General features: G+C 37.3%; 1 protein-coding gene across 2 annotated transcripts; it reads right to left on the bottom strand.

Annotated features, from left to right (window-relative positions):
• LOC132141094 (atrial natriuretic peptide receptor 3-like) lies at nucleotides 1-22,789 on the bottom strand. 2 transcript variants are annotated; one of them, XM_059550323.1, is made up of 8 exons: nucleotides 22,062-22,789; nucleotides 16,234-16,356; nucleotides 15,601-15,776; nucleotides 5,550-5,685; nucleotides 3,568-3,662; nucleotides 3,233-3,353; nucleotides 2,010-2,097; nucleotides 1-1,828 (listed from the first exon to the last, which is right to left on the bottom strand). In XM_059550323.1, exons 1-8 carry the CDS (start codon nucleotides 22,726-22,728, stop codon nucleotides 1,717-1,719), a joined length of 1,518 nt encoding a protein of 505 aa, XP_059406306.1. In that variant the 5' UTR covers nucleotides 22,729-22,789; the 3' UTR covers nucleotides 1-1,716. The 2 variants fall into 2 exon arrangements, with proteins under 2 accessions (XP_059406306.1, XP_059406307.1); XM_059550324.1 differs by having other exon boundaries at nucleotides 2,010-2,094.
• Nucleotides 22,790-27,840: the final 5,051 nt, after the last annotated feature.

Below are 27,840 nucleotides of genomic sequence, written 5' to 3'. Positions count from 1 at the left end.
TTTAATTTCATAAATTTTCCTTTTAATTGGTCAATATGTATCAATCTAAATAAGTTACAATTCTTCTGAGTGTTTACAAAGCCTTGTAAATATACTTAACAGGTAAAATTTGCTCTGACAAGGCAGATATACTGTTTACAAAAAGGATTCTGTATATTTCACACAAGAAACAATGTTAAAATCAACACTAAGAAAAATGAAACCTCTACAAAAATATCAATAAATAACATCACATCGTATGTCGATACATTTACTTACATCAGTATACAATTGCCATCATACCAAGCCTGAATAAAACCCTAGATTATTTTTTGATGCACAAACCATACAGATGGTTTTAAATGTGACATCATCATCATTACTGAAGCATCACAAATGTTAAAAATATAGTTTATATGTTATTAAACTGACAGATTATTGATAACCACCTCCTAACAAAGACAATCTAAAGACAAAGTTCAAAAATGTACATGTGCAATATAAATTGAACATAGCTTTTCAAAATCTGTTGTTGAAAGGTAGACCGGCTTGTGTTGTGTATAAATCATTTTTTATGTATTTCTACAGCTATTATGTAACTTCCTGACAATCTCCTATCTTTTTAAACCAAGGAAATTGCTTGCCTCTGAATTTCAGCCTCTCGGATGCAACAAAGTGCAGGACGATGAATGAGGAAATATCAGCCATGATTTAAGTGTATCATCTTTTTTTTTAAATCTCTATCTAGCATTCATAAAGTGTGATGTTTAACAATAAGCAAGCTGTACAAGACAACTGACATAAAAAGCTAATGGTGGACCCTATAGTAGGGATTTATGTATTTACGTTTTTTCAAACATCTTGACATGAATGGACATTTTTTAAGTGGGGTTTTATCAATCGAATCTTGAAGCCATTACTGTGAAGGCCAGTCGGACAACATTTGGTCATGAGGCACCCAGCAGCGTGTATGATACTGTACATAGCAGTGTAAATCAATAGAGCTGAAATTAAATTGGATTATTAGAATTAGTGGGACTAAAACCTATGAATGAAATCACTTGTAGAAAATCGGAATTTAACATAATAAATAAAGCAGTTCAGTGTTTCAGCATGAAGCCAGACTTGATGCATCAAGGCTTGCTGATAAATGTTGACAGAGAGGAACATCATTTTTAAAGTTCACATCAGTTTTGTATTCATCAGTGCCTCTTGACAAAGTCTACAAAGAAGAAAGAATGGATGTTTATCAGTGTGTTCTACTGGACATTCTCTAAAGGAAGAAGAGGAAGGAAACATGAGTGAGAGTGTTGAGTTTAAAGTAAGCTTAGGTTCTGAGTATCACTCTTACGTCCTCAATATCTCATAACCGCTTCTCCCCATCGACACAGCAGCTGACCCAGACTCAAGTCAGCTGACCATTTTCTACAAAACTGACAGGCTTCTACAGAGTTCTCCTCAAGATGTGTTTGGCAGGGAGAAAAAGGTCTGTAGCTAAATAAAAAAGACCCTTTTTCTTTAGAGATTCAAGAAGCCTTGCGAGCACTTCTCATCCAATAATTCAACTTTCCTGAGTTTACGAATTGAAGAGCAAGAGACATTTACAAGGAAAAAACACTACAGCATGTCTATAAATATTTCTGGGTTCCTGGGATGGTGTTTGATGAGCTCACAGACTCATTTGAGATGCACCTTCCCTGAATTCGAACACCCCAGCAGTCGACTTACGACTACAGACTACGCTGCTGAGAAGTTGGATCTAATGGAGTCTTCCCGCAACTGACGGTGTTTTCCGATATCGCACTCTTCTCGCGGTGTTCTCCGTTCAATGGTTATCCTGTAATTTTTCCTGGGGAACAACAAAGAAGAATATCATGAATGTAGATGATATTGTATGAGCAGCAATAAGAATGTTCTATTAATTCTCAAACAATAAAACTGACATTTAAATGCCAGACACTTCTTATCATTAAAATTCAATTGATACATTAGGCTGTTTCATGAAAAAAATGACTGTTTTCGGAATTTACCTAAAGAAGTAGAATGCCAAAAGGAGAGCTGTTCCCAGAATTCCTCCTACTATTATCCCAGTCACTGCCGATACACCTAGTCCACCTGCTTAGGAAAGAAAATGAAACCATATGTAAAGAAAGCAGCACATCTATATAATTTAGCGAAGTTCACCTACTATAGAGTAGAGGTTTTCAAACGGGGTCTTTTAGAAGGTGCTATTATTACTATTGTAAGTAATAGTAATATAAGAATTATAATTAAAGGGATAGTTCACCCAAAAATTTTAATTCTGTCATTAATTACTCACCTTCATGTCGTTCTAAACCCATAAAACCTTCATTCATCTTTGGAACACAAATTAAGATTATTTTTGATCAAATCCGAGAGCTCTCTGACCCTCCATAGACAGCAACGCAACTGAAATGTTCCTAAGCCCAGAAATGTAGTAAGGACCTCATTAAAATTGTCCATGTGACATCAGTGGTTCAACCGTAATTTTAAGAAACTATGAAAATATAGTTTGTGCGCAAAGAAAACAAAATAACAATTCTTCTCCAAGTCATGTATTCCGCCATTATCGAGAGTAACACAACGCATGCTTTCCTCTGCACATAAACAAGACACAGCGCATCTGTCTTCTACATCAGCAGCACCACATGCATGTGTAATTTACACGCAAAGGTACTTTCAATAATGTTGGAATAAATAAGTATTCTCGTAGCTTCGTAAAATTGCATATGGTGCTGCTGACATAGAAACACACATTCGATGCGTCTTGTTTACGGAGAGGAGGAAAAGAGGAAAGCACGCGTTGTGTTACTCTCGATAATGCCGGAATACGTGATTTGGAGCAAACGAATTGTTGAATAAAGTTATTTTGTTTTCTTTGCACACAAACGCAGCTTCGTAAAATTACGGTTGATCCACTGGTCATTTATTTTAACAATGTCCTTGCTACATTTCTGTGCCTAGGAACATGCTATCTATGGAGGGTCAGAGCTCTCAGATTTCATCAAAAGTATCTCAATTTGTGTTCGGATGAATGAAGGACTTACGTGCTTGGAATGACAGGCGGGTGAGGAATTTTCATTTTTAGATGAACTATCCCTTTACTAATAATACGATTATATGAAATAATAAAAAAATCTTTTTTCTTTGCCATCTGTTGTCTTAATTTTGACTTAATCGTGCATTTACAAAAAAAACAAGTGTCAGACTTAAAGCAGCAGAGGTAATTTACATGATGGGTCACTGTGTTTTGGATGTGGAGGCTCTGGTGCTGTTCGCAAGGAGAACCATTCCCTCTTAAAGCCCGGCATTATCTGGAAACTTCCATTGGTGCCAAAGTAGCTCATGACAGTCTGAATGCATAAACAAACATTTATCATGGTGATTACTTAGCATTTCATAACAAAATCCTACAGCTAAATTTCAAATGTCTGAATTTCAGTTATTGTCCTGATTTTTGTGTGTGTGTGTGTGTGCGTGCGTGCGTGTGTGTGTGTGTGTGTGTGTGTGTGTGTGTGTGTGTGTGTGTGTGTGTAAAATAAAGCAGAGATGATTATGCACACATACCTCGTGCGTTCCTGCCTCTGGGTCTGTCATCCTAACGACAGAGAAATCTCCATTCCGGTCACCTTTGGCATCCAGAGACACCTGGCCAGCAATGCCTGTATAATGGAATGTGAGGAATGGGAAAATTAATTAGTTTGTAGAGTCAAACATTCCAAGGAAAACACCAGCAAGAGTCGACAAATTCCGGGTGGGCAATACAAAAGGAAATCTCATCTGCCTCCTGCCGTTTTTGTTGGCTTTGACCTCAGAAATGGTAATTTCATCTGTACATCTGTGTTCCTGAATTCTTGAGATTTTTAAAATATTATTTCATTGAACAGGAAAACATGACCCTGTTCCTGATGATTCTGGCCGAGCAAAACATTGTTATTTCACGTTTAGTTGTCTTGCTGTGGTCATTGAGACGGGTCTGGGCCGCAGACATGTCTGAGCACTTATTTTGTAAGGGAAGTTTAATGAATTACAGTGGCAAGAATACTGGAGAGCTCTCTTTTCACAACTACAGTAATGGGAATCAAATGTGGTGAATAATGAAGGGAATAAAGTAGGACTTGGTCAGTGTTAGGATTCCAGTGTTCTTTTTGCACAAAATATGCATTATTATTAATAATAATCTAAGAGTGTAAAGTATAATTTAAAGGGATCATGAAAATGATTTTTTTTCTTATTTCCTCAAGTGCACTTATAATCTTAGTATGTTTTTATTTATTTTATTTTTTTTTTACAAATTGTCATAATTTAGATATAAATGTTAATTTTCTACCCTGAATGTAGCCCTCTGATTTGAATGTTCTGTTGGAAGGGGTGTGTCTGCTCTTAGGCCCCATTTACACTAGTGCGTTTTTGTTTTAAAACACATAACTTTTGCTACGGTTACGCTTATCGTTTACACTACTTTTGACTTTTGAAAACACTGCAGACCCCGCTTTAGTTTGAAAACTCCTGGGCTGCGTTTCAGTGTAAACGGAACAAAACTGAGACTTTTGAAAACGATGGTTTGGCTGCCCACATTTGCTCTGCGTACCTATTCATATCTATGGCTGTACCTGCAAGAATGATCACGTGACATGCGTTTTAGGTTGTGTAGTGTTAACGGAGATCGTTTATGAAAGGCAGCAGAAGGACTCGCCAGTGTTGACGAGGATCGTTTTCATTCTAAAACGCCGTTTTAAAACGAAAGCGCACTAGTGTAAACGGGGCCTCAGACTTCAATTTAAATGCCCACTGCTGTGATTGGCTAAAATCTTTGCATATGAAATGAGCATTACCTGTGGAGCTTTTACTGTGTTTTTACTAAAATAGCTGACAAGATTAACTAGTTGTGAAAAGTGTTGATTATAATATTATACTGTATGTAGAACTACTCCCATAGCATCAAAGGTTGCAGCGCTGCACTGAAGCCGAACACTGTCATGTAACAACTGTGCAAAGTTTTTGAATCTTTCTTTTCCTAACAGCATGCACTCTTGTGATTGACGGGCAGACACCAATTGTTCAGAATGGTGCAGGTACTCCTAAAGTCTCGTGTATAAAACTGTTGCTTTTTAAATACATTTGTTTCCTTTAAACAAGATATTTCTGTACCCAAACTTTCATAAATAGAGCTCTCTCCGTTATGAAGTGAACACAATCAAGATGCACAGATGTAAAATCAGCCTGACTAATTTTATCATGTAATTACCCTATTCTACCGTCTGGATGGTGCATCATCCAGACTTGCTAATTAGGAGGTTTCAGATTACTGATGAGTTTGTTGCCACTGTTTACTTTCTAACTTTATGAACTTTAACAAAAAATTGAACCTGTCAACCCTCACGCTATATATTTGCATTTCAGAACTACAGCTGCTGATCAATGTCTTTTATAATATGTAAATATTGTCTGGCACAGACCAATGTCCATAGCACTTCAGTGGCTTGAACTCAAAATATTAAGTAATGGGCGGGGGGGGGGGGGGGGGGCAGCAATTTTTGGGGAATTACCTTCAAATGTTCTGTTCCACATGCTGTGGGTGATTTGCAGTCCATTCTTTTTTGTCAGACCGTTGCTCTTCACCTCACGCAAGGCAATTGCATAGAGAATCAAAGCATCATGGAACCCCTCCATAAACATATTGACCTGCAATGTAAAAAAGAGGGGGGGGGGTTATAAGTTTATGTAAATGTTTCATTTATTTATTATTTAAATATAAAATCATATTCTTCATAAAAGAATAAATAATTATAAGTAAACCAATATAATACATTTTGTGATTTAAAACAATTAACAAAAATGTAAATACATTTGCTTTATTCATTTATTTATGCATGTATTATTTATTTTTACAGAATACATTTATTTGTCACATTTCTTCATTTATTATTATCATTTTATATATTTATTTATTTCCCATATATTTGGACCTCCATAGCTTTTCTTTCTGTTTAAACAAACAAATTGAAATAAATTAAAGGAAGGTTATTGTAAGAGAATCCAGAGGCAGCTTATCTATCAATATTATACTTCAGTTAAACTGCAAATGAATGAACAGCTGCATGCAGTGTTTTCTGGCATCAAAAGTGAATAAGATGGAGAGGATTCATAAACAGCACTGTGTTGTTCAACGAAATGTTAAGCAACTAATACAGGCTACCCAGGCACCATGAATACAGAAAAGCACGTACTAATAGATGCTCATGTTATGATAGGGATTAATGGTCTGTTCCTGCCGGAGAGCCGTATGCTGCATGTGTACAGCCCAAGGCAAACAATAGTAAAACCTGGGGCTTAGTCAGTCTGCAGCCCGGGGGAGATTCAATAACCAGCTGCCAAGATTACTGTATATTTACATTCACCTTCAACTGCCTAATAAGAGTGAAACAGCAGGAAAAGCTGATATAGTCATATGACTGTTTATATACATATTCATTTTTGGAAGCGTGAACAGAGGTGAAATCTCCAAGCATTCAGATCATAACAAACCCTGCCGTGTTTTCATACAGAGCACAGCTTGCAATTCAGCAGCACAATGTATCGGACTGAACATTCCTCATGCAAAAAAGAAAAAAGTCATGCTTTCTCATTGCGAAACAAATCTTGCTGATATTTAAGTTCAGGCACTATTGGTAACAGTTTGTGTAAAACTGATGCCATCTCAGTTCAAGAATGTGATATGAAAGGGATATAGAGGAGATTTTTATTAAATTTCTATTATTTTAACTAAGAGGTTAAAGGAGAGGTCTAGAGGCCCATCAACCACATTGCGATCTGTGGTTTACATCACAGTTTGCAGCACCTTTAAATGATAAAGTCATTTCTTATGTAGTACCAAAAATAAATAAATACACTGTAAGTTTTTCTTATTTGATTACATTTTTTTATTATTAAAAAACAGCACTAATACATAGTTGGCCCAACTGCAGTGATTAACCCAAAACAAGCCCTGCATCATTAGAGAGAATGTAACTCATCCTCAGGGCTCACTGGACACACTGTTTTTACCAATAAGCCTGTTTCTGTTTATTTGGGCTGATTAACTTCAGGCTCTGGCATGAAAAGGTGCAACCGCATGTCAGTTTCCTCACCCCGGTGAAAAATTACCCAGTGCTGTCCTACTGTCACTACCAGCTATACTGTAATGACAGAAAAGTCAGAACAGACCTTTAAGATGCCATCTATGGAGAAACAAATATGAAAAATAAATGGACAAATGACCCACTGTTGTATAATGTTTATTTCATACTTTTTTCTATTTATTTCTATATTTTTTATTTCTGCACCTATTTCCTCAAAATGGAATGCAACAAGAAAATGAAAGCCAATCAAATGTTCAGATATCTTCCATTTTATACATGGAGCACTTCTAGTCATTTAGAATTCAATCGCTGCAATATAACTTTTTCTGATTTATTAAAGACCACTCAAAACCATACATAATAATAAAGCCTTTCAAATGAGTGGTAAAACCTCTTCAAACGATGAGAATCAAAGTCCAGTTGCAATGGCTGAGCCATATATGATGACTTGGTAAGAAAACCTTATCAGAAACACAGATCATATTCTATACTAGAATTAAACTATACTGCACTGCTTATTAACTATTATTATATTTTTCTTGTTTTGTTATGTTGCTGCCTTATGTTAAACTGCTTTAAATTATTACGTGTTAAATTATTATATATGTTTTTCCATATTAATCTACACTCCATAAACCATAATGACATAAAAAAATAATAATAAATACATTGCATAAATATTCATACCCTTAACTCAGTACTTAGCTGAAGAACATTTAAAGCCTCAAGTCTTTTTAGGTATGGTGCGACAAGCATTGCTCGTCAGCATTTGGCAATTATCTGTCATTCTTCTCCTCACCTCTTCACCTCTCAAGCTCTGTCAGGTTAGTTGGGGGCAGATGCACATTTTCAGGTTTCTCCAGAAATGTTTGACTTGGTTCAATCCCAGGCTGTGGCTGGGCCACTCAAGGACATTCACAGAGTTGTCTATAAGCCACTCTTGCTGAGTGCGTAGGGTCATTGCCCTGTTGGAAGGTGAACCTTTTGCCCAGTCTGAAGTTTCTGAATGCTCTGGACTGGGTTTTATTAAGACTATCTCTATATTTTAGTGCACTGAGCGTTTCTTCTACTCTGATAAGTCCCTCAGTCCCTGCTGCAGAAAAACAGCCCCACAGCATGCGGCTGTTACCATAACATTTTACTTTTGGGATGCTACTCTGCAGGTGATAAGTAGAGCTGGTTTTCTTTAAAAATTATGCTTAGAATTAAGGTTCATCAGACCTTCAAACTTCTTCCATTAAGAGTAACGGAGACTATATGCTTCTGTGACCCTTCAGTGAACTCTTCCCCAAATGTGTGGCTTGATGCAATCCAGTTTCTGAGCTCTACAGGCAGTTTTTTTTAACTCAAGGCTTGGTTTTTGCTCGGATATGCATTTTCAGCTGTTAGACCTTTTACTGAGAGGTATGTGCCTTTCTAAATTATCACTTGAATTTGTCACAGGTTAACATCACACGAAGTGTATTAACATCTACAAGCAATATGACTTTTCCAGATAAGTGTATGAAAACTTATGCAACAGAATCATTTAATTTCTGTCAATTTTGTGTTCAATAAATTTGCAAAAAGTTTAAAAACCAGTCTTTTGCTTTGTCATTATGGTGTATGGATTGGAGATTGATGTGTGTGTGGGGGGGGGGGGTGAGGTAATTTAAAGCAGTTCGACATAAGGCAGCAACATAACAAAATGTGAAAAGAATGAAGGGGTCTGAATACTTTTTATGGCAACTTACAAATGAGGACAATGAAAGCAACAAAATAGCAAAATCAACAAAACAGTGCTATAACAAGTCTCAGTTAGCTTAAATGCAGGTTTTTTTTTTTTGCTTTTGTTAATTGTAAAATAAATGAAAAGAAAACAGATAGAATACAAAAAGATTAGAAAGCTAGTTAGATTTTTGTGTAAGGATAGAATTAGAATAGTGAGTGCTAAAGTTAGAGGGTCAAATAAAGATGGAAGATATGTGTTTTAAGCCGATTCTTGAAGATGGCTAAGGACTCAGCTGCTCGGATTGAGTTGGGCAATTTAAAAGTCCGTAAAAGTGACTTTGTGCTTCTTTGGGATGGCACAATCAAGTGACGTTCACTTGCAGAACACAAGCTTCTAGAAGGATTTATAGTTGATGTGCCTAACTGGATGATGAAATTGTGATGAAACAATGGGTTTGCTGGAATCACAAGCAGTTCTGTCTTGAAGGTGAAGTCAGATCTTGTCTTGAAGGTGATGGTCCTTCATCCAGCAAGAAATGTCTGTAAGACAAGCTGAGATATGAGCAGCTACCGTCGGATCATCAGGATGGAATGAGAGGTAGAGCTGAGTGTCATCAGTATAGCAGTGGTATGAAAAGCCATGTTTCTGAATGACAAAACCTATTGATGCCATGTAGACAGAGAAGAGAAGTGGTCCAAGAACTGAGCCCTGAGGTACCCCAGTAGTTAGATGTTGCGATTTGGACACCTCACCTCTCCAAAATACTTTGAAGGACCTATCTGATAGGTAATACTCAAACTGGAGTACAGTTCCTGAGATGCCCTTTGCCAGTAGGGTTGGCAGGAGGATCTGGTGGTTAACCGTGTCAAAAGCAGTGGACAGATCAAGCAAGATAAGTATTTTGATTCTGCTCTTGCCAGTCTTGGGGCTTCAACAACTGAGAGCGAGGCAGTCTCAGTTGAATGTCCACTTCTTAAGCCAGATTGGTTGCTGTCAAGGAGGTTGTTCTGTGTGAGAAAGGCAGAGACTTGGTTGAATACAGCTCTTTCAAGTGTTTTTGCAATAAAGGAAAGAAGGGAAACTGGTCTGTAGCTCTCTAAAAGAGATGGGTTGAGGGAGGGTTTCTTAAGTAATGGTGTTATACGACCCTGTCTGAATGTTGAGGGAAAAACACTAGTGTGGAGGGATATGTTAATGATGTAAGTGAGTGCAGGTACAACTGCAGGAGAAATGGCTTGAAGGAGATGAGATGGAATAGGATCAAGCAGACAAGTAGTAGGATGATTAGAAAGGATGAGTTTGGAGATTTCTGCCTCAGAGAGTGAAGAGAAGGATGTGAATGAGTGTATGTTTGCCGGTGAGATGTGCTTGACAGATTGTGGTGTGGAAAATTGTACACTGATGTTTTTAATTTTATTAATGAAAAGTGTGGCAAAGTCGTCAGCTATTAGAGTTGATGCAAGAGGGGGAGGAGGAGGACAAAGGAGGGAGGAAAATATTTTAAAAGGCATGCGAGAGTTAAAACATTAGCAGAGAAGGAAGAGCGGAGTGACTGATACACATTAAGGTCAGGAGTATTTTTGGATTTGTGCCACAGCCTTTCAGCAACTCTAAGCTTAGAACGATGTTCGCGTAGAACATCAGATAACCAAGGGGCAGAAGGGGTGGTATGGGCTGGCCTGGAAGACAAGGGGCAAACAGTGTCTAAACAAGATGTAAGAGTGGAGCATAAAGTATCAGTAGCACTGATAGCATAAAAAGATGCTAACAATTTAAGGGAAGGAAGCGAAGATGAAACCATAGCAGATAGCCAGGAGGTTGAGAGTGAGCGTAGGTTATGTTGAAAGATGACATGTGGAGGGGTAAGTGATATGTCAAGGGACCATGTTGAGGTTAAGAGTGAGGAGGAAGAGGACTAGAGGAGTATCATCTTCAGGAAAGGTTGAGAGCAGCAATATTATATAGAATATGATATTATATATAATTATATTATATTATTATATGAAATTGAATAAAATTGTATACAAAATTTTATATATGTTTTTGCCATTGGGACATATGTATATTGATTGATTGATTGCAAACAAAATTTCCTCATATTAGATATTGTTTCAGGTTTTAGTTTCCTTTAACTCCTCTTTCTTTCTGAACAAAATTTCTTGGAGCATTATTTACAATGAATTGTTTGAAAGAGAAATGAAAAGTGAAAGTTGTGACATTTGCCGAATATGGTAACCCAAACCCATACTCAGAATCGGTGCTCTGTATTTAACCCATCCAAGTGCACACACACAGCAGTGAGAAGTGAACACACACCCAGAGCAGTGGGCAGCTATATCCAGCGCCCGGGTCGGAGAGCAACTGGGGGTTCAGTGCCTTGCTCAAGGGCACTTCAGCCATGGGTATTGAGGGTGGAAGAGAGCGCTGTTCATTCACTCCCTCCACCTACAACTCCTGCCAGCACTCTCTAACCATTAGGCCACAGCTGCCCCCATGTGATAAATGTTGCCACGAGAGAATTTCATTGGTTGTTACTGCAAGTTCAGTCAAACTTGTGTGTGACGGTGTCTATTCTGAAACAGCAACATCCTTTATTGTTGATCAAATCGAGATGATAGAGGCAGAACAAACTGTCTGTAATAAGTCTGACTTCCTTTGTTTGTCTTAGTTTAGCCATTCGGCAACAGTGTGTTCAGATCCTGTGAGATGTTTTTTGGGGCTCTTAATGGTCAGCAAAGCGGTTGACTGCCTATCTTGTTCTAGATAAGGGTTGAGAAGGAAAGGAAAGAATAAACCAACTTCAACTTTGAAGCGTTTCTGCTCAAGTACAGGCAGATATATATACATATATCTTAGAACAAATAAACCTGACCCTGAATTGACTCAACTTTAGCTTTGATTAGATAATACACACCTGAGGAGATCGGTATTTTAGAAATGTTAAATCTGTGCGAATAGAATATCTGGGGATTAATTTAACCTCAGTGGTTTTGTCATGCTGGAACTTGATAACCTGCAGTGACACACAGCAAAGTGCGAGATGAACTTAGAGGAAAAATAAGTAAAAAAATAAACCTGATGGCCAACAGATGATAACTATAACTGAGTAAGATATAATAAATGTCAGTCTGACCCAATTCATACTTTGCTTCTTTTGAAGAGATTATGTTTCTCAAAACCAGAGGTGAACCAAGATGAAATGGGGGCCCCAGGCAAAATTAAAAGATGAGGCCCTTCTAAAAGATTATTATTTTATATATATCTATATATATATGTGTGTGTGTGTGTGTGTGTGTGTGTGTGTGTGTGTGTGTGTGTGTGTGTGTGTGTGTGTGTATTTACTGTATATACTACATACAAAAAGTAGTTAAAACATATAATAGAACATAAATTGTTTATTTTTTCAAACAAAGTGCTTATTCTTTAACAAAATATCAATCTTCATCTTTATGGCAGAAGATACAATACTGTACAAATACAATCTTGAAGATACAGTACAGTCTTCATATTTACAGTAAAAATGTATTTTGAAGCAATATTTTCTTCATTGTTCTGTCAGCTTTTTACAAATCTGCATATTTTATGTACCTTTACAAAGGCCTATTTTTACAAATGCATAAATAATGTTTTGATATATTAAACATAAAAGGTTGAATACTGATATTTGAAATTATTTAAATAATTAAAAGATACTTTAAATGTAAAATTAAAATCGCCAGTAATATAATGTTAATAAGTGAGTCATTGCGATTGAACTGAATCATTTAAATGTTTGATTCACTGTCGTGTTGCTCAGAGAAGCAAATTAGCCCTGTGGCCACTGATCTCTATTACAGATCAGTGGCTGTGGCTTTGTTTGGAATTATTTCTGTTGTTGAAATACTGTTAACACAGGCAATATGGGTCTCTTAATTAACTTCTAGTTTATTGAACTGTTATGGTGCCATATATCCTAAGCGAATAAAATAAATCCAAAAAAATAAATAAAAATAAAATCAACATTTGTAATCATGGTAATTTTTGAAGACTCTTCATGTGAAATTTATTAACTATATGAAGTGGTATAAATATATACGTTTTCTGAATGTATTTTAATAGATTGAATCATGCAGTGAAAGAGCACACTGTTAATGCGCACGCGAACTAGACTTCACGTAATGCATATATATAATATTCAGCAAAATAGCTTACTTGTCATGGTATGTTATTTAACTATATCATGTTAGGAGTAACTAAACATTCTTTTAAACATTCTTCTGAGACAAACCGTGAGCCTCATCAGCGCTACCTTGTTACCAGAAATATATCCATTATCAGTCACCATTTACAGTGAATGTAGGCTAATAAAATTAGAAGAATCCTTCTCGGGTTTCGATGCTTGGCTTGTTATTATTTATTTATTTATTTTTGTCACTTATGTTTTTATAAGGCTATTTGTCTGGTCGGGCAAGTAAAAACAAAAACTGAAACATTTTAAACTAGCTAGAAGACTGATTAGCTGTAGCTAGGCCTATATTATTATTATTGAGGACATTAAGAAGGTAGCTCGACCTGTATTCTACTTCTGCGATTCTCTCTGGTGATGCAGTAACTATCGAGAGAAAAAAAAAAAAAAAAACCTTCGGTCTGTCCAATGATTGTAAACAGTCATTATGTCCGTCAGACTTAAGATATTTTAGCGGTAATGTGAAATTTAGTTTTAATAATTAAACGAAAATAAGATGGAATTAACAACGAAACCATATATTTTTTCTTATAATTATAATTATCCTTTAGTCAATCTTATCGCCATCATTTATTGCTGGCATGTTACCTCTTTTCCCCCTCTTCTTGCTTTTTTCCACTTCTGGCTGCCAGAAGAAGTCCTCTTCATGCTTAAATTAGCAAATGCATGATTAAGCGCTGTGCCAGTTTGAAGACGAGGGCTGACGCATCACGAGGAAAAAGCAAGCACATCCAGCCTGACGCGAGAGGGTTCCCCCTACAGGGGATTCAGATATATTGCTCCACATTATATTAATAATGACATTTGCGATTGTTCAAATGGTCGGCTGTCGGGGGCCCCACAGGCAACTGCCTGCCTTGCCTGCCCTGGTGCTACACCTCTGCTCAAAACAGTTACTGATTCTGAAAAATGTCGCCTGTTGATAGGATCATTTCATCCGCGAGTATTTTGCAAGTGAAAAATATATAGAAGAAACTTTGGATAAATCCAATCAAACACATAAAACACAAAATACATTATACTGTAAAACTTAAAACCTTAAAACATGTTCCTAATGACTGTAGTAATCCAATATACCCACCTACTGGTCATCAGTGCATAAAAATGCTTAGCATTTTTCACAGACTCAGTCATTTTAGAGTCGCTAAGGATATATGGCGCCTTTGGATATACAACAGCACTTTTTAAATATCCATATTTTATGAATCTTTTAAAGGTCTTATTTTTTTAGCTGGATTATACTGTAGAATCGACCTTCTAGAATGTTAACAGTGGATAGGTCATTTATCCTGCAGATTTACGTTCAGCATATGGGGGACTCTTTCCAAATGAGTAAGGCTGCATTTCCTGGCAGCTAGTATGAATTGCTAAAAATCTGTGTGGATGCTTATAAGAACACCACTCACTGTAAGCCAATTCCAAAAAATGTATCACCTTCCTTAATGAATAAAGTGGGCATTCTTCATTCAGCTCATGAATTCAGCATGAACACCTCTGTCAGAAAAAAATGAGCAAGATGCAACCGGCAGCTACAAGGAGACGGCCAAGTTTGTGAAACATCACATTAGCTTGTCCCAGAAGGCTTCTGCTTCTCTGGGAAGTGTACTCGTACAATGAAATAATTGTACTCGGCACACTGAAGTCTTGACATTCATATTTGGAACGAGAATGGGCTTTGTCTGAATACTTTTCTTTGGTGGTTCCCTGCAAAGGTCTAGCTCAAGTCTTTTGTGGCTCCTGTTGATACAGCAATTGAGCCAGTCAAAAGTGGCAGGGCCCCCACTGAGGTTATTAACCTTGGCACTTCGATTCGTCCACAATTGTTTGTTTCAGAAAGACAGTTCCCGCTGTCTTCCTTAGAAAAGCTTTGACGGCTTTTCAATAGAAGCTGACATGATGGGGACAAAGAGCCAGACCAAAATATGGGGCCTGTATGGAACGCCAAGTCACCCCATTCAAAAGCACTTCAAGTGAATGCACTGTATTTTGTCTTTAAACTGGGTGAATAAATAAATCAGCTGCTCTTTGAACAATGCAGGCCACAAAATGGAGGGAATTGCAGGAAAGGGGCTTAGGACTGATTGATTGAGTGACTGATTTGCCTGTATACTGTTGACAGGGCACAATGATGAAGGTGTATTTGAAAATAGTCAAGAAAATTCCCCAACATTTTCACAGTTTTTTCAATGAATCTCTTTCATATTCCTTTTCGTAAAACTTCAAATATCACAGAAAATTTCGAAAGATTTATTTTATTGAATGAATATAGACATTTAGCAATTAACTAGGTGTTGAATAATCTAAATTAAAAAATAGAATAATTAAATATCCAATATCAACAGATGCACATGGCTGATAACCAATACACTACCAATATATTGTGCATCCCTAAAAGATGAAGAAAATGTTTTTTAGGAATTTAGACTTGTAAAATCCAAATCCAGTAAAATTCTGAAAAGTATTTGGCTTTTGAACATGACAGTATTCACTATTATATATTTTTATCATTATATTAAGTCATTTTGTTTCAAAGACTCACGTACAGCACTGCAGCCTTCACAGACAGGGATTTCCGATTGATTTAGTGACTTTTTCATTTCCGTGGAGAAGTTTTCAAACTCTGGCTTGGTGGACCTAAGCAACGTTACAGTGTTGAGAAAGCTGTAGGCAGCCTTGGCCTCATTGTCATTTTTGTCTCCTCTCCTCCAGGATCCATCCCCTGTAAAGTAATGTGGTATTTTTACTGTATTTCATGTTCACATGACCATATTGCTAGATTTGCCAAAGAAAACTTAAAGTCTCTTGAAATAAGGAAATTATACAAGCATGTCTTGCCTGTTTCTGCTGATAAAACTTCAATGACAATGGCTGAAATATTTACTTTGTTACTTTTGCTGAAACAATGGGGCTTTTAGATATGCACAAGAACATCAGTGGAACATCCTGGACCTGCACACTAGACAATGTCCAGGCACTATCGTGTTGAGCCAACTGTCACTTGAATGTAATCTCTATCAAGCAGAAGAGCATGGCCTCTCTGGCAGTTCAGTTTAGATATAGCTTCATTGTGCTACAGGGTTATAGAACAATCTCGTCTGACTATGGCTCATTTTGGGATTAGAGATAAGCTCTGTAATCAGTGCACAACAACCATTAGTACATTAGTGGAGCTGTACCATAGGAAGAGGAGTTGAAGAGCTCGATGTTAAAGAAAATGTGGCTGCCGCTGGTTAATTTTCGTCGATGGGCCGCCAGCATGAGATCTCGTACTGTGTCCGCCTTGGCACACATGATCACCACTGCAAAAAGAGACAGAACAGAATGTTATTTGTCAGTCAAAACAACAAATTTAGGCTGGTCATTTGGTTGCATATTTATTATGCATATTATTGTTATATGTGGTGAATGACACCTATAGCATTATATGAAGCAATTCAAACGTGCTTTCCATAAGGGCACTGCACTGCGCACACAGTGCTCTGGTCCAGAGACACAATATCGCACATACGCACAGAAAACAATTCATATCAACCTATTGAAATTCTTCAGATTGCTGTGTTTTAAACAAAATGGAAGAGATCAAACATAGCAAACAGTCAGACATCCTTGCCATTATAAACACTGATGATGAAGATGAATGAACAACTTCATATGTCCTGCCCTGACTTCCTCAACAGATTGAATAATGCTGTGCTTTTCAAGATACTTCAAAGGGACTTTGAGACCTAAATCAGCCACTTGGTTGTTGCTCTGGTCCAGAGACACAATATCGCACATACGCACAGAGAACAATTCATATCAACCTATTGAAATTCTTCAGATTGCTGTGTTTTAAACAAAATGGAAGAGATCAAACATAGCAAACAGTCAGACATCCTTGCCATTATAAACACTGATGATGAAGATCAATGAACAACTTCATATGTCCTGCCCTCACTTCCTCAACAGATTGAATAATGCTGTGCTTTTCAAGATTCTTCAAAGGGACTTTGAGACCTAAATCAGCCACTTGGTTGTTTGTATGATAATACTGTATATACAAGAATTGAATCGTTAATTTCCATTTCTATGTATGGCAGACAAAATAAAGCACTGTTTTCTCATAAGATTTTTACAGACCACAAATCCAACATGCGCATTAAGTTATGATGGTCTCAATTCTGAGAACATGCTCAGTGCTGTTAATTTAGAATTAATTATGACCTTTATGCTACTGGCCAGCTTTACAAGAGCATGTGGCATTGATTCAATTATGTAAGCACAAGCTCATAAGTAGCAAAGAATAACTTCTTTTTTACCTGGTCTAACAGAAACACAGTCTGAGGTACAAAATATTTTCCCATGGAGCAAGGAGGTCAAAAATAAATAAACAAACAAGCAAGCAAACAGGGTATTAAAAAAAAAAAAAGTCGCAAAATGTCCCATAAATAGGAAGATTCAGAGGATTGGAACTTTCCCCACAGCTCAGTCAGTGTAATGCGCTGCTTGAAATATCCTCAGCTGAGTGGGACAAACTTCACCTCAGTATTCCTGCACTATAGCACCCTTTAATTACAGAGCACACAGTACACTACAGGCCCTGTGTCGGCTCTCCACTGATTCCATGGGGTAAAGCTTCAGCCAGCAATATTTCAAAAATCTGGATTTTCCCACTGACACTAGTTACAAATGAGCTGAGGAATGCAAAGAGGCAACACATGGCACACTTACCGTAGGTTGCGCCGCATTTAATGCACCTGGGGGTCTGTATAGAAGCATAGTGTGAACGTGCACATGGAAATAATATCGCTGTGCAAACTCGTGCTATATCGCTACTGAGTATAAGGGTTTACTGTCTCGCCCCTCTGTCCAACTTTGGCAACATGGCACAGAATGCAAAATAAGCAGGGCTATAATGACATATCTCTGGCTTAGTAAATTCACTCCCTGAGGACCACTATGCATGTTTCCAACAAGCCAGTTTGTGGTTCTGTGCTCTCGTCATTCACTGTCAGAACACTGCAATACCATATGCCATCCTCATTAAAGTGCCTTATCTTCTGACATTTAGCCTCGGCTTGGATCATAACTTGGAATTTTATGTGTTAGGTGTCAACACCCAGGTATGTCATTCTTATCTGCTTGTTAAGTCTGATGTCACATGTTACAGTGTCACAGTTTCTAGCTGCAAACACTCTATCAACATATTCACTCATATGTACTACAACACAGTGTGTTGTAGTACAACTCAAGCATCATGATCCTAAGCTTTTTCTGAAATCACAGATGGCCAGATATTGATTCATCTGCTATGGATCGATAAAATACTTGTGTTGGTGAGTCCAGAGACTGTAGTGCACACTGTGCACCGTTTTTAAAAGCTTAGCTTAAATGTGTGATATGAACAAGTTGTGCTCTTAAACGGCTCTTGGGACAGTATTCTCAGTTGAAATGGATAGAGACTAAAGTATACTTTTAAATCAGCGCTCATGTGCAGGCTGGGCCATTTCATTAAAGTTATCTGTATTTTATTTCATTCGCCACAGCTGTGCCAATAGACACGCAGCAGCCTCGTGCAACAGGTTGAAAACCGCTTAACGAAGACTGACAACAACAAAAACAAGGGCATCGCAATGGCCAAATGAATCAAATCAGGCGTCACAGGAGCTGGAGAATGTCCCAATGACGTCCTCTACAGATGACTGCAGGCAAAGAAAAACTATTTGGCAATTTCCACTGGCTTCTGATTATGAGAAACTGTGTGAGAGAGTAGATAATGATGAATGCTGTTATTATAAGCAGCCACATAAATCAACTTGCTTACATGCTTGTGTAATTGTCCACTTCAGGGACAAACAATGAACGCTGAACAATGACATCTTAATAAAGTAAGCCATTTGTTGTAAAATAAAATAAAATAAATAAATATGTACACATTTGTAATGTGACAATTGATCAGTTAAATTTATACCAAGATACTTTGCTATCTGTGCTGTATCAATACTCACTCCTACAGTATGTACACCACTGCAGCCTTCTATGTGCCCCTGAAAACAAAACAACAAAGTGTCTACCATGCCTGGAATACTAATTCTAACACCAGCAATCTACCTCATGGAACAGTCTGCAGCATTTAGCATTAAAAAAAATATGCTAATTTATACAGTGGCTATGTCTATAATTTATGGTAATATAAACACAAACTTTTATGACCAGTGCAACGCCATCTATCTGGTCATTTTTTATGTGATGTTCCCTTCTTGAAGCAGACAAATTCTAATAAATTGTATTCTAATATTACTAATCATAGGCTCCTCAAAATAACTGCTGCTGTTTGAAAGGTAACAAGTTTTCAGCTGGTGGGCTGTAATGCAAATATTACAATGCCGCTAGCTATAGTTAAGATAGCACAATAAATTGGCTTTTATCAGCTTTTAAAAATTAGGAGAAAATCTGTATCGGTGGCTATCCATCAGTTGTTGACATTTCACAAGAAGATACAATGATAACATTTTGATTAAACAAATTACAAACTCAAAAAAAAAAAAAAAAGAAATGGCTCGAGTGGACACTGCCCCCATAACCTTTCAACAAAAATGGTGGCATTTCTTCTAAAATACTCATATATCTGCAGAGAAATTACACTTTGGTGTGGATCCTGTGCAGTTCAATGTTTTGCTTCAGAAGAGGCTTGAAACAGATGGCAAATTTTCCTGAGTGTTTGGGTGGCGACCTGAAAAATGCATCCCATCACTGAGATTCCACATTCAAATCTCTGCATGGTCTTTGATGGGCAGATCAAAGGAAATATAAATGTCATCATTCAAGTAGCATTCTATACTTTTATACTTGCCGTTGGGGAACTGCAACATGTCGAGGACCTTTAGCTGCTGTTAACTGATAGAAAAGGGAAAGAATTATAAAAAGCCTCGAGAGGTGTAACCCTGGCATTGTTAGTGTCAAAACAGCCCCAAGACAAGCATTAACCTCCTACCCCGTTTCATTCATTCCATACTGACATTTGCAGAATTGGTGGAACATTCCATTATTAATGACCAGCGTTCACGCAATGGCTTTGTCTTAAGAAACTCAAGATGTTCATTCTGACACACACAACTGTCTTAGTAAAGCGATACAGGGGACTCTGCAGGGCCCCTGTATTGAAGCATATCTGTATATTTTCTAGAATCGACAACATTCTTGCTAGGAATGTAAGAAATGCACTGTTTATGAAACAGGATCGGTAAGGAGGTGCACAGTCAGACTTTCTGAAACAGCACAGATTTGGGGCAGACAGATATGATGTTTAAAAGCAGGCTGAAACAGCAGACAGTTCATAGTTTTGACCGAAGGGATATATTTTAGCGCCACAATGTGTCTAACACCAATAGTAACAGTGCGCTCCAGGGAGGGTGTAGCCTCTCCGGTTATTAAGAAACAGCTAGGCAGTCAGCGCATGACTTTACTCACCATGAGAAAAGCTGTTTAAAAAGTGCTTGAGGATGTCTAGACTAGGAGTGCTAAACCCTACACTTGCTCCCCAAAATTCCAACAGCTCTTGCTCAGTGTTGACCGCCTGTCAAAATTCTGATCATTTTTTCCACAAGCTTTCTTATGGACTGCAACTGACCTCTTGTCTATCTTTACAGACAGGGAGCCCAAGGAGATCAGGAGAGGATGAAAACAGCCCTAAATATCTTAGTTGTATATGTTCTATATTGCTCTTGTCAGATGCAACATCTTTGGCAGTTTAACATGCTGTGGATTAGGATTGCTGTTCTCTTTAATGCAATATAATTTGATGCAAACACTCCTTGCAGAAAACTAAACTTAACGTGAATTAATAACATAAGGAAATGTGTTGAACAGGGGCAGTACTTTGCAAATCCACCCTCTTGACCTGAGAATGCCCGAGTTGAGTCACTGCTGGTGAAAAAAAAAACATTAAAAATAAAGCTAATGTCCTCTACAGTGTTTTCCAAATTTGTTGTCAGTTAAGTGCCCCTACAGTCCCATCATTTAGGCTTAAGTACTAAAGTATCTACTGACAATAAATCTGAAACGTTTCCTTTAAATCATGTTATACAGTACGTACTTTCTTTTCTTTTAAAAATTTAATAATAATTAAAATGTGCTATTTATTGACATAAATTAAAAAATTATACAACAATAAGAAAAAATTAAGCCACATTTTAAGTGTTTTTGCCCTAAATTGTTCTTTATTGGTAACCAGTATTCTCCACAGTAGGCTACATTTAGTTTTTTTTTTCGCTGTCAACGGCAATGCTGCTTAAAATGATACAGATCTTCTTGACACATCTGATCCCAAGGCCCATGCCCCACTCCCATGTTCCTAATACATCATATTCATTTGCAATGAGAAAAAAATGGTTATCCTGTGTTATCTTGTATCTGTGATTTTATTTGGAAGAACGTAATCTCATCTATTTAGGATTAATGTGGATTGCTACCACTTGTGATCTAGACTGGTAAATGAAATGTGATGGGCTCAAACCCAGCAAGATGCCATCCATTCCACTTGCTCAAACTATCACCTTCTGGCAAGAAACTTCTATAGGGAATTGTTCTTTTAACAAGTGCTCTAATACACTTTTAGCATCTATGGCAAGCTGTTTTATTTCCTAAAGGTAATTGTCAGTAAAACTAGACAGAGAGAGAAAAAAACCACAACTACTGTAGCACCTAATGAATAAGCTACTAATAAGACTGAAACAGGTACCAGAAATCATTGGAATACATAGCCACTAATCTGAATTGAATGGTTGATAACAAAACCACCATTTTAATGGAATTTATTGGCAATAACAAGTAACAGTAATAGGGCATATCCTGAAAAGGTAGCCAGTTACGTATTAAATACTATACTATACTACTATAATGACGTCAAATTCATAAATACTATGAAATGAAAAATGTTTAAATAAACATTTTTTAAGGAATAACGGTTAAAACGGCTTGCCATAGAGCGTTTGCTTAATGATAGACAAGTAAACGAGTAACGTACCTTCACTCCCGTAGACGGACGCGATGATCTCGTCGGGATCTACTCTGTCCTCTTGCGAGTTTAACACGGCGTAATCTGTGGTTTTGTAGTACTCCGAGAGCACCGTATAAACCCCCTCTATCGTAAAGTAACAGTTTCTCTCGTCTTTATCGTCGTCGTAAATCAAAGATGCAGTTCTCCAGCCGAAACGTCCGAACATAGCCTGAAACGTCTCGGCCATCTTCAGGTAAGTTGGAGCGATTCTAGTGATGTGCGAGTATTCGGGGGTTTTGAAGCTGAAGCCGGTGGCCAGAGCACCTGCTGAGATCACGGGGATGTTCCAGTGCGATGCCACTCTGACCACCGACGCGGCGCTGTACTCGCACACCGGACCGAGGACCAGGTCGGGACGCTCGTCTTTCTGCTTGTCCACTAGCGCGTACAGAGCGTCTATCCCGCACGCGGAGTTCACATGCTGCACATTGAATCTCAATCCAGCGAACTCTGCACTGCCGAGGGTTTTTATCGCGTACTGAATAGCCGGAGAAACTCTCTGGTAAGAGAACAGGTATGTGTTGTTGTGAGGCAACATGACCATCACGTCGATGTCGTCAGTCAGTGCACTTGTCCTGCCAGGCATCATGAGCACTACCCAAACGGACAGACAGAGTGACATGAAACATGACATCTTTAACACCAATGAACGAAGCAACTGATGATTTTTTTTCTCTCTTTGAAGAAAATCAAAGCTTTTAAAGTTTTTTTTTTTGCCCCCCGAGTATTTTGTTTTATAAATTAAGACGTATCCTTAATTGAACTTAGTATGGCAAGATCCCACTCTTTCTGTTTATAAGTGAGTTGTGGGTCTCTCCAGAGCCGCTCTCTCTTCTCCTGTTTGGAGTCTTCTTTGGGTCTCTGTCTAACTCTCCGCTTGCCTGTGTAATTACTCTTGTTAGGATGTGTGAAGCGGGCGGCTCGTCTGGTCACCACACACGCTGCAGTTCTAGGAGGAATTTTCAAGCATCCTTTCATTATTATTCCTGCGTCATCGCTGCGCGGCCCGCCCCCTCCTTAAAGCTACAGCGTCGAAATTCAGGACGGTCCACAACTTAAATCGAGATTGAATGGTCAAGGTGGCGTAAATATAAAAATATACAAATTATGTTTTAGTATAAAGCACATTTGTAGACAACACATGTGGTTCCAAATGTCTGTACAAATTTAGCCATTAATAAAATGCAACCCAATAGTAAAATCAGAGGCCTATTCAATATTAAAAGCAACAGAAAGGTTTGACTGATTAAAGAAAACCAAACATCACTAGGAAAAGGAGACTATTCCACCAATCGTGGGGCACAACTAAAAAGTATATGTATATGTAATTATCTAAATAGTACTCCTATTCATGAAAGTTAACAAATAATCCATATTGTCTGTATTGTACAGTAGACTATGTGTCATTGACTATACAGGGAATAGTGAATGAATCAACGATTATGGGCACATCAAATGTTCCCCCAACTCTCACCTTTTTTTTATTTATTTATTTTTTTGGTTCACCCATAATTTTATACAGATATTTTACTTTTTTTTTTTTCATTTTATTTCCTTTCACTTTACCAACGCTGATTGCAATGTTATGCAGCATGTTGGAGCTCAAGCAGTGAGCATTGTTGCACCAAAACACCTGTACACAAGAATGGCAGGAAAAACACTAGCAATACCCCCACTTCAATATCTTATGTCATGTAATACGTCGTGTCACATTTTTAACAGAGGACTGTTCTCTGTTAGGACTACATATGCATTCCACACAATCGTTGAGCTTTATTCAACAATTCAAGCACTATCATAGTGACATCTAGTGGTAGACATACAGCAACACATCACACATTTGCCAATTTATATCCAAGTTTTTGAAAATGGATATAAATGTAGATTGGAATACTCATTTTATGTACAGTATATACTGTGCTGTTTATTATATCCATCTGTATGATCATATTTTAATGTAGAATTATAATATTGGATAATAATGTTGCATATATAGTTTTTATGAGGTGCCTTTTTTAATAGAATGACTCAAAGTAAAAGCAAGCACATTTCAGAAAAAGAAGACATTATAGCTAGATAGATTTAGCGGCAGATTAAAAATGACTCAGTCAAGCTCTCCAGACGAAATATTTCTTATTCACGTCACTGCTAAATGGTGCGCTGAGTCTGTGGCTTCAGTCAATGAAAGTGTTCTGAATCCCAGCTCTTTTGATTGCTCCCACAGGTATTACACATTCAGACTGGATAAACAAAATCAATATAAAGATAACAGCAGCTAAAAGATCCATTCAGAGAACTGCAGCGAAGTACGTCCCTGTAATTATCTAATGGCCAAAGTACAACGACAGCCCTGGTCCTGTACTCCCAGATGATTATCAGGCTCCCTATTTCCTGAGATGCAATATGCTGAGAGTGTCTTTTATTCTGTGGTGCTGGGTGCAGTTCTCCCTTGGGACTGATATGCTTACTGAATCACAAAATTGTTCCAAAATGCTCCCTAGCCATTAAAACTCAGATAATTATGTCTATGTTCTTTCCTTTTGCACTCCAAAGTCAAGTTGTAAAGTAAAGTAAAGTTTTAAACTGTATTAAGAGTTTTGATATTTATATTTCTTTTTTTCCCCCTAAGGAATTGTATTAATGTTTCTGCATTTCCCGGAACAGACCTGTACTTGTTTTGGGTTTTGCTAATCTAATCGATGAGTTTATGACTCGAGCTCTCTTAAATGTATTAAAGTGCTCACGTAATTGAAGCCATCTGTCAGTTCGAGTGAGAGGGCTGTGTTCTGCATTAATCCTGATTATGCTAGATTAATGTCTCCAGCTCGGCAAAGTCATGGTTTCCTATAGTCAAGAGAAGTCATGCATGAAGTACCACCACGTCCCTTGGTTTCTAGAGGTAACTGTAACCTCAGAGTGGATGGGTTGTTGTTTACTGCACATTTCCTAGTAATTTGTTCATGTTTTAGAACATTAAGTCAAGGAAAGTTGCATTTGCGTCATTCATTTGCAGTGGTGTAAATATGTTTGCCACCTTACTTATTTCCTACGAGGCCAACTTTTTGCATGTTGAAAGACTTCAACTGCAATCTCATTTTAGACTACAAGATCCTGAGTGAATAATTGATGCATTATTAAAAAGTAATCCATTTATTTAATATGCAAAGTTATCAGATATGCTACAAAAGGCTCATTGCTCTGTCATAAAATGAATTCAATATAAACATCATTTATTTGTACTCTCACCATCTGAGTTCATTTGCCAGCACAAACACTGAAGAAAAGAGTCATAAGGACAAATTCATAACCAGAGTGAGAACAGTGGATCTGTCCAGAAGTCTTCAGGCTTACAAGTGATCTTGTTTTAGCTGATGATTATTATTATCAATGTTTTTTATCTTTTGTAATACATTACATTTACTCATTTAGCTGATTCTTTTGTCCAAAGTGACTTACAATTGCTATATATGTCAGAGGTCGCACACCTCTGCATCTAGGGGTTAAGTGTCTTGCTCAGGGACACATTGGTGTCTCACAGTGGATTCGAACCCAGGTCTCTCACACCAAAGGCATGTGTTTTATCCACTGCGCCAACACCACCACCTTAATACAGTAACAAGGCAGAATTTTTTATATGTAAGTTTGTAGTATGTAAGGGACTTTCCATGCCTTTCTAATCACTTCTTAAGCAGCAGTTTTTAATATAACCATCAGGTACCTGCTGAACTGCAGTTGTGTTTTGGAGACACCTACTGGCTGTTTCACTAAAAAGCATCTGAGAAAACAGCAATACTATACAGATTTTTTTTAGTAAACAGGACACTCATTTGAACTCATAAAATTATTGTATGTTACCTGAAGATTGACATGTTGAGATCATTCTCAAATGAACCCCCTGTAATCCCCCTGTTAGTGGAAACTTTTTTGCTTGTGGAAGTTATTTATCATGGCTGACTCTCAGTATAAGTCATACGGTATAAAATGAGTGATCAGTGCAATGTTAAATTCTTGAGTGCACCTTTAGGCCTTGGTGATTTCCCCTCAGTGTTCTTTACAACAATGTGTGTGACCAAGGTATTTTCTAGATGCAGATTAATCCTCATTCTGAATTAGCTTTAAAAACTCTTCTTGACTCTTAATCATTCATTCAATTTTTTATATTTAATTTATTTTAATATAGCCTTAGTTGCATTTTCCATCATACCAGTCTCCTCTCAAATCATCACCTCCCTGTTTTAATGCTGATAAATACCTAGAGATTAGTTTTAAATAAGATGCTACAGCAGTCATGAGTCATGGGTGGGGGGGGGGGATAATTAGCCAAAATGCACTCAGATGGAGAGCTGGAGATGTAATTACAGTAGCTAGCCTTCCTTTTTACCCACAGACTTTTCAACACAATGACATCAATACTGTCTAATTACAAGTGTGCTCCAGACATTTGTAGACCTACCCTTATACACACACACACTCACACACACCAATGCATTACAGTAGGTACTGTATGTATGATAGTTGTGTTGTGAAACAGGTTATTGCATGTACAGTAGCATTATAGAGGACCACACCAGATGAAACTGATTTAAACACCATTTCAAGAACTTACCACATAAATAAAAGAAGGAGTTAATGTGTTCATAATCAGTTACTGAAATTATGGATTTTGGTACTTGCTTTGCATTCAATGCAAAAAGAATAACTGGAATGCATTGGAAACAGTAAGGTCCACAATAATTCTTACATTGAACCAAGTTTTCAGGGATCGATAACCCTGATCAGTATTGATTTATTCATCTGCTATTCTGTTTTCAACTGTTAACTTAAATATGCAGCTCTTGGTCAACATATTGACTTGCTCTCCTATTTATGTCAGTCACTCGTATTCTGGTGATCTGTAAAAATGATTTTTTTTCAGAGATTTACAAAATTGACAGTAGCTGTTTATCATTATATCGTTTTGATCTCTAAACAGTCTTTCCTTTTTATGGTGGTTTAATGCAAATAATAAGTCTTTGCATCAGCTCCAAGGTATGCTCAGGCACTTTTGTATATTATATAACATACAACAATAATATCTTTCTATAACAATTCTATAACATTAAAAATAATTTAAACATATTGTTTATATTCCTGTAAAGTCTGTTGGAATTCACCCATTTTGTACACAGGAGTCTAAAAGAGGACTTCACAATCTTTCGTCATTTCATTAAACAATGTTATGCATTGCATTCAGTACATAATATTAACATGAAAAATGTTTATTATGGCAACTTGGCATTGTAAATATCCGTTGAAACTTTGCAAACTTTTAATAATTTAGTAAAACCAAAATCAAATCCATCTAAACATTTACTGTTGAGATAAAAACCTCAAGTTCAAACAGCTGAAATAGAGCTGTATGTTTCTAAATCACCCCTCAGTGCTTTCTGTAACCTCACTGCTGAACATAATTGCTTGTTTCCCCCTGTCCTCTACTCATGTCCTCTCCTACTCTTTCCAATGCATGGGCCGGGTCTATACTTCTCTTTTTATTTGGTTCTTTCCTCTAATTTGATCATTATTCTTTTTTTTTCTTTTTTAAAAGAAAGAAAATCATTCTCTTGAAATGCACTTAAAACAATAAATTTGATTTTAACAAACTGGATTATTAATAATACCATACCAAGGTCAGGTAGGTTAGAACTGGTTCAGATAAAAATGTGATCTTCCAGCATTCAGATCTTTTGAATAAATTTCCCCTGAAAGC

This window comes from Carassius carassius, chromosome 5 (genome assembly GCF_963082965.1).
Source record: "Carassius carassius chromosome 5, fCarCar2.1, whole genome shotgun sequence".
Classification (NCBI taxonomy): domain Eukaryota; kingdom Metazoa; phylum Chordata; class Actinopteri; order Cypriniformes; family Cyprinidae; genus Carassius; species Carassius carassius.
The sequence above is the reverse complement of the archived record's forward strand: the minus strand, read 5'-3'. Positions and strand labels throughout refer to the sequence as shown.